We start from the raw sequence: 13,086 nt of genomic DNA, 5'->3' as shown, positions 1-13,086 counted from the left end.
TATATATTTTTTGAAAAATTATTAAGGTGAAGCAGCATGATTCCTGATATTCAAGGATTGACATAATGTACTAATACCATATTAGATTTTCGACTGCTTGAGTACTTGGTGAGAAAGGAATATAAGATTTGTATACTGGTCACTTTTGGTCCCCAGACATGGGCACTGGTACCTTTTTGGCATGCTTTTACTTCCAGTACCAAGTAAAGTAAGTGCCTTTGAGGGGTTAATTTAATGTTAGACGTATGGCTAAGGGTTGGGGTCATGGGTTAGTGGTATAAGGGTTAGAACTTTGGTAGTATCTAAAGTGAAGAGATATTTTTAGTGTTAGGGTTGGGCTGGGAGGTCATTTTAAGGGTTAGGTTGGTGTTCCATTTATGTCCAGGGTTTCAGTTAAGGTTAGAGTCAAGTGTTAGGGTTAAAGTTTCAGCTACGGCCAACAGTTAGTTTGAGGATAATGGCTGTTCTAAGGTTAGGGTTAACTTGGATTGTAAATAATTAGCAGCTTTCTTTTCATACATATGTGATGCCACTTATGGATGATTCTCACTTGTATCCTGAAGTTCAGCTTGAAGAAATGCAGTATTGTGTAGCATGCATTGTTCTATTAGAATGTTAAGGATAAAATAGGGGTGGTAAAAATGGTGTTGCTATAGGCAGGGTTTAGTGTTAGCCCATGATTCTTTTGTCATTGCTGGTAAGTGTAACATAGAAAAAACATTCATATACATTATCTACAGTGTATACAGTATTATAATTCAATTTGCATTGTATAGTTGTATGTATTAAACATGTAAATCTCTGCATATTTTCCTGTCTAAATTCAAAGCTATTAACTGACAATGCATCGGCATCTGCACAGTTATTTGCATTCCTTTTAACTGTGAGTCACTGGACAACTGCAAGAATATGAAAATTGCAGATCAAAGCCTGGTTTATAATGAGGAAAACTTTGTTCAATCATTGATAAAAGAAAAGCTAGCAACAAACACACTGTAATCATACAAAAACTATTTGTACATTCGATGAATGTCGTTCAAAAGTACTTCAAAATTTTGTTTCCTTTTAACATTCAATTTTGGGGTGAATGTATTTCCCGAACCAAAACTACATACACTGTTAGAAATAAATTTGTTCCAGGAAAACTTTCCAACCTGCTCCAATCACTTTGAATCCTTTGAGGTCATAAAACGAACATTGATTTGACCCCACTAACAACTCGAAAATCGAACAAACATTCTTAAAACAAAAATGTTTAAACTCATATCTACTAGTGCATAGCCAGCTTTACTTACTGGTCGAAGACATGCCATTTTTTTTTTTTTTATTAGCAATTTCAACCATTTGATTGCAAATATGATGAAATGGATACAGGCAACTTTTAATAATTAAAAAAGCACATGTGTTAGTAGGTTGTCTTGATTCATTCAATCCTTTTTGCAATTTAAATCTGGTTGAAAGCAGTAGAAAAATCTAGTAATGCGCTGTGTTAGGCCAGTATTGGGTTATAATTATTATGACGTGCAGATACACCATGACAGTTTTATGCAACTTTACTCTCTTCTTACAAGCTTTGGGTCACAGAAAAGACAGAATAGGATAAGTTGATTCTTTCATAGATGTGATTGAAATAGTTGCTGAAAGTTTGATTTGAACTCTTAGGTTGTTTTTGCATTCAAAAACTGATGGAAACTGGTTAAGCTGGCCATGGATGGATACAATTTCAAACAAAAATTTTAAGGAAAATTTGTATGAAAATGTTCACAACATTTTCAGAACAATCAAATGTAATTTGAAAGATTTTATTTGCTTTTAACATTTGCTTTTGGAATGGATGGAATTTACTGCACAAAAATCACATACACTGTTAGAAATTAATTTGTTCAAGAAAAACTTTCCATCCTGCTTCTTTTAAGAATTTTCTGATCACTGCACTGCACTGAAAATGAATATTGATTTGACCCACTAATGAGTAGAAAAACAAACTAACTTTCTTAGAACTTTGTTTTTCTAGAAATTTTTGTTTGAAATTCTACCCATCTATGGCCACTTTAAGTCTGATTTTACAATTTCCTTGTAAATTTATCAACAATGTAGTCTAAATAACCACCCGCATTGTTATTAATTGAATGACTTGTTTAGTTGGTAATTGAATGACTTGTGTACATAGTTGTACAGAAAATAAAATTATTTTCAAAGTATTTAAAGCTAAACTTCGGTTAGCTAAAAAAATAAAGTTTAGGTGCTCCCTCTTTTTGTGTAAGCGTCTAATGTTCATTTAGTCTAGTGCAGCATAACAGAGAGGGAAAATTACCTTATTCCTTGCTCCTCCAGCTGCCAGCACTTTTCTCTACTGCCATTCAAGTCCCAGAGTGTGGGCGGCCCCCAACATCATCATGTACAATGCAGGGCCACTGATACTGCATTGTAAATAATGACATTGGCAAGAGGACATCCGCATGACCAGAGAAAAGTAGCTATTTCATGGGTCTGGTGATGAATACCAGAAAAAGCAGGGAGGAACGAATAAGGTAAGTATACCTCTTTGTTATATCCCCTATATGAAACAAGTGTTAGACACAATATACAGGAGGATGGACCCCAAGCTTTATCTTTATAAACTGACCAAAGCTGAGCCTTAAAGAGGAAAAAAACCCCTGTAAGACAAAGGAATAATGAGATAGTATGCATCAAATACTAGCTCATTGTGAAATACTTAGCTTAGAATGAAGCCCCCGCAGTGCCGCCCGCTCAGTGACAGGACGACCGACATGTTCGGCCGTCCTTCCTGGTTCGTGTCCTCCGGCCATCTGATTGGCCGGAGGCGCGATTACATCACTCCCGCCGTTCACGGCACAGGGCGCTGAAGGAACGGCACGGGTGGCCGTTCCTTCAGAGCGCATGCGCCGATTACGTCATTGGCTGCATTAAAAGTAAATATCTCCTAAATGCTGCAAGTTTAGGAGATATTTACAATACCTATAGGTAAGCCTTATTGAAGGCTTACCTATAGGTACAAGTTCCAAGAGAGCGTTTACAACTTCTTTAATGCGTGTGGCCTCTTTTAAGCTATTTGAGAACATTACAGGTATTGGAAAAGCTTACAGTGTCCCAGGCCATACTGGAACTAAATAGAAAGTGGAAATGCATAGAATACATTTAGATGGCCACAAATGTTGCAATTATTAATATTGTATGAAATAAAATTAAAATTGTATAAATAATTCCAAACAAGTGTAATGCAAGGGATTACCTGGTATATGTTTAGGTTACCACTCACACTACATAGTTGTTTGTAAATGTAAGACAGGGATTATTATACAGACATTATAGTTGTGTATACTGTGTTTAGGTTTATAGGCTGTAGGGGAATGATACAAATTGTGCAAGAGCTAATAATCTCTTAGGTTATACTGAAAAGGTGGAGAGGAAAAACAGGAAATACACGTCTATATGCAGTCAGCCCAAAGTCAAGGAACAGAGGGAAATGTGAGTTTGCAGGATCCTTGGAGATTCCAAACCCATGAGTCCATAACCTTTTACAAGGAAAGGAATAGAAATTAATAAATATAAGTGGTTGTATTTGCAAATTTGCTTGAGTTGTTTGGGTTTAGTATAGCAGCCTTAGGGTCCTTTCACACGGCCGCTCCGTGTGTCCGCAAATCATCCCATCCGTTTGCGGATGATTTGCGGACATAATGTAAGTAAATGGCACTGCGGGTGTCAGAGGAATACCATCCGCTGACACCCTATTTTCCTCCTTTCAGTTCTGTTCCGTTTTTACGAATGGAACAGAACCCCATTTTTTCTTCCGTGTAAAAAACGGAAAGGAAGGAAAATCGGATGTCAGCGGTGTCATCCGCTGACATCCGTAGTGCCATATACTTACATTATGTCCGCATATCATCCGCAAACGGATGGGATGATATGCGGGCACACGGAGCGGATGACAGAAATGTCATCCGCTCCGTGGAAAAAAAAAAAGTCCCGCAGCGGACCTTTCACACGGAGCGGCCGTGTGAAAGGACCCTTAAAGTTTTAAAAGTAGTTTTATGTTTTCATTAATATATGTTATCTTATTCTCATCTCATGTTATATTAGCAAAATGTTCTCATTTTTACAAAGCTAATTGAGAATGGTTAACAGATCTTCATAAAGCAGAACTCCAGGAACAGGGTTTTATTGTTTCTGTGCTATGATCACTGCTCCCTGGATTGTTTGACTTAATTTAAAAGGAAAATTTTAATATGAATTTTGCTGCAGTGCATGATTAAATAGTTTAAAAGCAATCTAAAAGAGGGAAAATGTAATTGCTAGCTTTACAAGAAGCAAATATGGCTCTATTTAAAGCTGTGTCCTGGAAGCTATGTCCTGGAAATTAAATATATTCAACCCCTGCTACAAATTCACATCTTGCACTCAGAACAAAGTCCTTTGCTGTATAGTAATAGAACCAGGCTTACTGAGTGCAGAAGGGAAAATGACGTGTATATTTAGCCATACAAGACGTAAACGTCAGGTTTTATCAATGTGAGGCAGTTAGAACTCATTGCTGATCGGTCGTTGTGGCTTGTACTAAAACCCACAAGAAATACGATCCTGGGAATGCAGATAGATTACAGTGCCCAAACCCTAAATATGGGGAGATGCATTCATAAATCCTGAATAGCAAAAACCACCACAAAGCATGAAGCATTTATCAAGGCTACTGCATTCCTTTGATTAATAATGAGACATATATTCATACCAAAAACATGTTGGGGATAATATCCCCAAAACCCACCTTTACGCCCCCCCCAGAACCCACACCTGCCCCCACTCTCCTCCAAATACCCAACCACTACCCAACTCCTAGCCCTGTGGCTTGTAGAAGATTGCACATTAAGGAAGGATGTGCTGGAACTGGAGAAAGTCCAGAGAAGGGCAACAAAAATAATTAGGGGAATGGAGGACATCAGCTATGAGGAAAGACTACAAGCACTGAACCTATTCTCTCTGGAGAAGAGACGATTGAGGAGGGATATGATATCAATGTACAAATACTGTACTGGCGACCCTAGCATATGGAAAAACCTATTCATAGAAAGGAAATACAATAAGACACGTGGCCACTCACTAAAACTAGAGGAAAAGCGGTTTAACCTTAAAATACGCAGGGGGTTCTTCACTGTGAGAGCAGTAAGGATGTGGAATTCTCTTCCGCAAACAGTGGTATCAGCAGGGAGCATTGATAGTTTCAAGAAACTATTAGATGGGCACCTTAAAGACCACAACATACAGGGGTATACAATGTACGGTTAGCAGCAAACACATACACACATCATAGGTTGAACTGGATGGGCTGGTGTCTTTTTTCAACCGCACTAACTATGTAACATTACACTTTCATTTAAAAAAAAATAAACCTGTGAGTGTAATAAGGGGAATTATATATGGCATGCATGTTGAATTGACTACAGCAGGCTCTAAAAAAAGGCCACCAACACTTTCATATCCAAACCATAGTTTTTTTTTTTTTTTAACCTGTGCTTAATACAGTATATAAAGTAATGAAATCAAATGGTAAGATAAATTCTAATTATTTCTATGGTGCTGTACAGACCCACTGTTTTCTTACAATACATATATTGTCTTGGGTTTACTTGGCTTTTTGTTAGAATCACCTCACTGCCTTTTTCTTGCTCTTGAAGGCAGTTTGTTAAAAAACACGTAAAGGAGTAAACACAATGCACACAGGCACAAGGCAAAAAACAAAACTACACAATACATACAATGTGTTTACTAGTTCTATTAAAAAGAAGAAGAAAAAAAAAAAAAACACGTGCATATATACCTGCATCAAAAAATTTCATATAATCTTTAGCACAATAATGTAAGTCATTTTACACTTCAATGGTTTAATGCTGCAGCTTTCATTAAATAGCCAGTAATCCTGCCATAAAAGTCCTTGTTCAGGCATTTCCTGGTTTGGGGCGACAACGCTCTGTCCTTGTCTCCTGATTCTGCTTCTGCATTGCCACTATGGGGTCGATTTACTAATACTAGAGAGTGCAAAATCAGGTGCAGCGCTGCATACAAACCAGTCAACTTTTTTTTTTGTCGGCGCTTAGTTAACCACTTAAGCCCCGGAAGATTTTACCCCCTTCCTGACCAGGGCCTATTTTGCGATTCGGCACTGTGTGATTTTTAACGGACAATTGCGCGGTCGTGCGATGCTGTACCTAAACAAATTTGACGTCCTTTTTTTCCCACAAACAGCTTTCTTTTGGTGGTATTTGATCACCTGTGCGATTTTTTGATCATGCGCTATAATCAAAAAAAGAGCGACAATTTTGCAAAAATAACAATATTTTTCACATTTTTTTATATGAAATTCCCCAAAAAAATGTAAAAATCTAAATTTTTTAAAATTTTTGGCCAATTTGTTTTCTGCTACATATGTCTGTAAAAAAAATCACAATAAGCGTATTTTGATTGGTTTGCGCAAAAGTTATTGCGTTTACTAACTAAGGGAAAGATTTTTGTCATTTTTGTTGTTTTTTTTTTAACGAGTAATGGCGGCGATCTGCGATTTTTTTTGCGGGACTGTGACATTGCGGCGGACAGATCGGACCCTTGACTGACATTTTTGACACTTTTGGGGGTACCAGTGACATTACTACAGTAACCAGTGCTATACATATGCACTGTTACTGTAAAAATGACACTGGCAGGGAAGGGGGTTAACTTTATTAGAGATGCAGTGACTATGTGTGTCCCTAGGGGCGTGCTTCTTACTGTGCAAGGATGTGGCTGTGTGTGTAACAGCACAGATCAACGGTCCTACATAGCAGGACCGTTAGATCAGTGCCTTTACAGAGGGAAGAATGGCAGGTGGCTTTGTTTACATTAGCCGCCTGCCTTTCTCCCTTCACAGCGGACGATCACGAGTGACTGGCGGACATCGGGTCTGCCGGTCACACGCACGGAGGTGTCCGTGAACGAGCCGAGACGGTAGCGTGCCTCCGGCGGCGCGCGCTCGCCGCTATTGGCTCCCAGGCTAGTGACGTACCGGTACGTCACTTTGCCTGGCCGGGGCTGACCGCCGCAGTATATGTACTTGCGGTGGTCGGCAACCGGTTAAACAAGCTGAAGTGAGAAACTGATTGGCTACCATGCACAGTTGTACCAGATTTTGCACTGTACAGTTTTAGTAAATCAACTCCTATGTAACATGCTCTTCTGGTGGAGACTATAAGTGGCCATTCAAAACAACCAGTTCTCAGGCATGTTCCTCTGTTGTCATCATCAGCAAACCCATCCTAAGAAATAACATGCAGTTACTGTTGGACTACATGCATGTAGACAGAAAGGGGCTAAGAAAGGCTGCAGGCAGTCTTCCACACTGAGATGCAAAAAAAGCATGATGAAAACAGTATTTCTAAAAGACCAAAATAGCAGTTGTTTATGACGCATAGGGGGAGATTTACTAAAACTGGTGCACACAGAATCTGGTGCAGCTTTGCATAATAACCAATTGGCTTCTAACTTCAGCTTGCTCAAAGCTTTGACAATAAAACCTAGAAGATGATTGGTTACTATGCACAGCTGCACCAAATTCTGTGTGCACCAATTTTAGTAAATCTCCCCTAAAAAATCTTCCTTTGAAGTGGGGTTGCCTCTCCACTGCAAGGTTTAAATGTTCGTTTACATCTAGGGCACCAAGTAAATCAGATTTACTTACGTGATCCTCTGCTCCCCCAGGCTCCTCTGTGCTGCAAGACTTCTGGCAGGTAGAATGCACCCAACATCCTCAAGACCAATGCAGAAACAAGCATTTAACTCATGCAGTGTAGTGGCACATTTAAGTGTTGGGCTTTAGAAAATACTTAAAATATAAATAATTTGTATTTTATAAATATTTTATTTGGATACCATTTGTGCATTTAAGTACAGGGTCCATAAACAACTCACAATAAAAAGGTCAAGAGAGTACTTAACTTAATAATGCCCTGGGCAATGAGAAATGCACAGAGGAAATTACCTAATAACACCATTGGGAGAAAATGGTTTAATTGATTCAGTCCAGATATATTCAAAAGCACAGATGTTTATGTTAACCTAGTTTTACACAACCTTCCAGGAACAAACCAATATGATCGCATACATCATGAACATATTTGGGGAAATTCAATAAAGCCCTAATAACACTTTCCTGGTATGACCCTTTGAAATGGCCTGTGCCAGATTCCAAAATCTCTGCCATCTCTTTTAGTAGCTTTACTGAACTGCAGCAGATTCAGGTAGTTCTTTATAGCACTACTTTTACAAAGTGTTGCTTTTATTGCACCAAATTCAAAAATATTTACCTCCATTGATAACGAAAAAGTAGAGGTAACTGAGACGAATTTTATCTTGATGAACAGAGACAGGCCAGGCCTGCTGTATGGTGGGTGAAATGTTTGTTGCCACTGCCTTCCCCCCTCCCCACCTGTTGCTGGTTGTTACAGCCGACAGCCTCCTAGCAACCAGTGACACTGACAGTGGGTGGAGCCTGTTCAGAAAGCTAAAGGCCCATACACATGATCAGAAAATTGGATGAAAAACAACGCTTTCGAAGCGATCATACGATAATTTGATGTTTAGTACACAGCTATCGAGTGCCGATCAGGACAGTTCATCCGATATTATCTGAAGGGACAAACACGACTGATCACACCAGTTCATTCGATATTATCCAAAGGGATAAACACAAATATTTTGCTCGTACGATACTAGATCGTATGATTTTCTTTTAATCAGTACAGTCTTTGTCCAAAAATACATTACAATACATGACATCACTTTTGAATTTTTATTCTGTCATACAAGAATTTTTGTAACCTCTTCATTTTTTATATAGAGACTAGCATGCAAAAAAAATTAAATGATCATTCGTCCGATAATTTTATTGTGTGTACGAGACACTAGTTCGTCATCAGGTCCACTCTCTCCTTGTGATTAAAAGCAGGCAGTGGGCAGATTCTATAGCCAATAGCAGACTGCGTATTGGATGTAAATCTGCCCAGTGCCTGCTGTGAACCACAAGAGGAGCAGACCCAATAGAAAACTATTGTCGCTTTTCCACTGCATGGAACTGAGCGGTTCGGTTCGCTTTTGTGCTTTTCCACTGCATGGTACCGCATGGTACGGTGTTGGAACGGTTCAGTGCGATACGGTACGGCGGCGCTTTTCCTCTACATGGAACCGAACGGTACGGCTCGCTTAAACAGTACCACCTCGATTGTGGTTCCAAGAGGGCCGTACCGGTACCATATCCCACAATCATTTGCATGCAGCCTTGACTGTCACTACTAGCCACTGATTGGTCAGAGAATCGTTGTTATCCCACCCACTTTACTTTAGTGGAAAAGCAAACCGTACCGAACCGTTCCAACACCATACTATGCGGTACCATGCAGTGGAAAACCAAACAGAACCAAGCAGGGCCGAGTGGAGCCGAGCCGGTACTTGCAGTGGAAAAGTGCCATAACTGTCTGTGAATCCCCATCAGACTCTGGCCACCTAGCATCAAAAATCCTTAGTGTGACAGCTGCTAAGGCGGGGAGAGAGCTCAGCTGCACTGAGTATGGAGTGTCAGTATGGACACTTGGGCATCATTGCACCTGCACAAGGGGCACATGCTCCAAAGTCATGTACCTGTTTACAACAGATACAGTATTCCTGTCATCTGCATTGACATTTGCCCCATGGTGGTATGATGGTATTCTAAAAAACTCTTTATGAATTCCCCTCTTAGAGTTGACAAGTGGGAACATTGGAACTGGTTCCAGCTTGCAGTAAGGTGGACTGTGCTGATTTATCAAACCTGGAGCAAACAGGCCTGAAGAAACACTGTTATAGTTGCCTATACTGGCCCCATAAATTTCACACATCACTTAAAGAAGTGATAAGCTTAGGCCTCATGCACACTGGATGTTTTGCAGCTGCTCCTAGGGGCATCTGGTGTTTTTTTTTCTTCCGGCCTCTAAACTCCCCTGCATGTTAGCCCATGTGTCAATGCACACAAAGGGGTTGATTTACTAAAGGAAAATAGGCTGTGCACTTTGCAAAGTGAAATTGCTCCAGAGCTTAGTAAATGAGGCGCAGCTTCACTTTGCAGAGAATACACAATCACATGCAAGGAAAATAAAAAAATCGCATATTTGCTTGCCCATATTTAGATGATGTAAGTCAGCAAAGCTTCTGCTCATTTACTAAACTCTGGAGTAACTGCTTTTGTTAAGTGCACAGTCCTTTAGTAAATCAACCCCGAAGTCTTTTAGCAGTGTTTAGCGGCAGAAGAGTTTAGAGGGAGGAAAAAACCCTCTGCCAGTGCGTCCAGGAACAGCAGAATATGGACAGAAAAACCGCCTGACGCTTGTAAACGTGTCTAAACGCGCCTAAACATGTGTTAACGCTAGGCATGTTTAGCGCTTGAGCGTTAATTTATTTCAGTGACCAAAACAAATTATTTTGCCAATAAAAGTAAATAACGCCCAAGCGCTTGGCACCTGTAAGTGCATCTAAACGCTTGTTAGAAACTTTTACAAGTGTCAGGCATTTGTTCTGCAGAAATGCTACTGGCCTCTTGGAGAGTTAAAAACACGTACAGTTTGCATGAGGCCTTAATCTCAACTCAAACCAAATAACTTTTTTCTCTTCTCTGTTAGGGTACAGATCAGATTTAAAGCCTGCATATGAGTCACACTTCTGTTTGTGTCCTCTTGAGAGAGATTTCCTGTCGAGGGGACGAGTGTCACAAAGATCAGTAAGAAATCTCCTCTGTGGGAACATAGACAGAATTTAAAATCTGACTAATACATTTTCTCAACGGGGACACAGACAACATTTCCAGAATTTCCCATTCTATCCAAAGCTAAAAGACATTTTGTCTGGAATTGGTCTCCGGTAATTTGACAGTTACAGTGTTCAGACTGCATAATCAGTATTTACAGGAAGTGTCATAATGGAGGGGATGATAGTGCGTGGTGTCAATGTTGTCTCACACCTAGTAAAGGCTTTAATGCCAACTGTACATTTATTAGGTAATACATTTATTTACATGCATGTCCTTGGTCTACTTGAGACTTTCTAATAAGTGGCTTGCAGGAATGTTATCAGGAGATTCTAGAATAATTGAATTCATTATTTCCGAGCCACAACAAGGAGACTCTTCAAGCCTTTCTTAGATGTCAAAGGGGAGCCGCATCATAGGGATATCTTTGAGTTTGCTCTTGGTAGGTTAAAAAAAAAAAAATATATATATATATATATATATATATAAATATCACTGAGGATTATTAGTCCAGTTTTCTTGAGCTATGTACCATCCTATATGTGAGTGTTTTGTATGTACAAGTGTAAGAGTCAGTTCTGCTGTATAAATGCATGTCTCCCCTACTCATTCTTTTTCTCTCTCATGTTTAGGATGGAGTGGGTATTGAAGAAAAGTTATCCCTAAGGAGAGTGGCTGTTGTGGAAGATTTCTTCGATATCATCTATTCCATGCATGTAGAAACAGGGCCTAATGGGGAGCAGATTAGGAAGCATGCTGGGCAGAAGAGGACCTACAAAGCTGTAAGTCATAAGTCCTTTTATCATTCTATATGTTTGTTAACTCGATTCACTAATTTTTGCTTTGCTTAAGCAATCACTCTGTATATGGGTTTTGAGCACAAGTTAGGTGTTTATTGCATTTGTATGCATTAAGTGACATTTGACAAGCTTACAAGCGACTATTCTTTCTTTCTCAGCATGACCCATTAATTTAATCAAATGAGAATATTAATGGGAAAGCTTCACAGCTAGTTGTTCTGCTGCTGTATTTATTTTTATTTTTGAATGTTATGTGTACATATTGATTTCAGTACTTCTATATGTACTGCATATATGTATAACATTGGATTTGAATTTATTTAACACATAAGTAGATCCTTGACAAAAATCTCTAGTGCACAATACAACGTGTTCTCAAGAAAGCAGAACCTCTGCATGCTGAATTTGGGAGGACATATGGTATTAAAATTCACATAATTTTTTCATTTATTTATTTCTTTAGAATACTTGTCTGTGAGTGGTTGAGCTCTAGATTCCCAAAGGACTAAAGTTGGTTAACAAAAAAAAATGAAGTAAAAGAAAAAGAGCGCTAATGCCTGCTGAGATCAAATTTTAGAGGCTATTCTCTTTGTGGTTTTCAATAAAATACTTTTTTCTTTTTTTTTTTTTTATTGTAAATCAAGGGTGAAAGCATTCAGTGAGCTACTAACATTGTGCAAGAAACACTAAAACTGCATAAAACCAAAAGTCAGCTGCATTTATCTATGAAAGTACTGCTTTGTACATTTAAAAATTATGTTTTCTGTAATTTACTGAATCCAGAACACATTATTTTACAGATTCAGTAGGAGATTTCCTAGAGTCTGTTTGCAAAGCTGTCTTTCATTCTTCCTCTCTCTATCTCCCTCTTTCTCACTCCCTAAGTCTCTCTCTTCTTTCCTTCTCTCTCTCCCATTCTTTTTCCCTCTCTTTTTCTGTCCCTCTCTCTCCTCCCCCACTTCTTTCTCTCCCTCCCTCCTTCTCTCTCTCTATCTCTCCCTCCCTCTCTTTTTCTGTCCCTCTCTCTCTCTCTTCCATCTTCTCTCTTTCCCTCTCCCTCTCTCTCTCTCCCCTCTCTCTATATCTCTCCCTCCTTCTGCACCCATCCCTCTCCCTCCCGCTCGCTCGCACCCTCTCTCTCTCCCCACACTCTCTTTCTCTCCCTCCTTCTCTCTCTCCCTCTCTTTCCCCTTCCCTCTCTCTCTCCCCCTCCCTCTCTCTTTTCCCCCTCTCTTTCTATCTCTCCCTCCCTCTCTTTTTCTGACCCTTTCTCTCTCTTCCCCCTTCTCTCTTTCCCTCACTCCCACCCTCTCTCTCTCCCCACACTCTCTCTCCCTCCCTCCTCTCTTTCCCTCCCTCGCTCTTTCTCTCCCTCTTTTTTTATGTCCCTGTCTCTTTCTCTTCCCTCATCTATTTCCCCCTTCCCCTCTCTCTCTTTCCCCCTCCCTCCCTCCCTCCCTCCCTCCCTCT

General features: G+C 39.7%; 1 protein-coding gene across 2 annotated transcripts in view; it reads left to right on the top strand.

The window, feature by feature from the left end:
• NOL4 (nucleolar protein 4) overlaps positions 1–13,086 on the top strand; it is a 429,523-nt gene that overhangs the window by 191,944 nt on the left and 224,493 nt on the right. For both annotated transcript variants that reach the window (XM_082258685.1, XM_082258684.1), the window contains exon 2: positions 11,449–11,598. In XM_082258685.1, coding sequence (XP_082114811.1) covers positions 11,449–11,598 — 150 coding nt within the window. The remainder of the gene's footprint in view (positions 1–11,448; positions 11,599–13,086) is intronic.

This window comes from Pelophylax lessonae (assembly GCF_965119305.1).
Source record: "Pelophylax lessonae genome assembly, chromosome: 5".
Taxonomy (NCBI): domain Eukaryota; kingdom Metazoa; phylum Chordata; class Amphibia; order Anura; family Ranidae; genus Pelophylax; species Pelophylax lessonae.
Note: the sequence above shows the minus strand (reverse complement) of the source record. Positions and strands in the feature narration are given on the sequence as shown.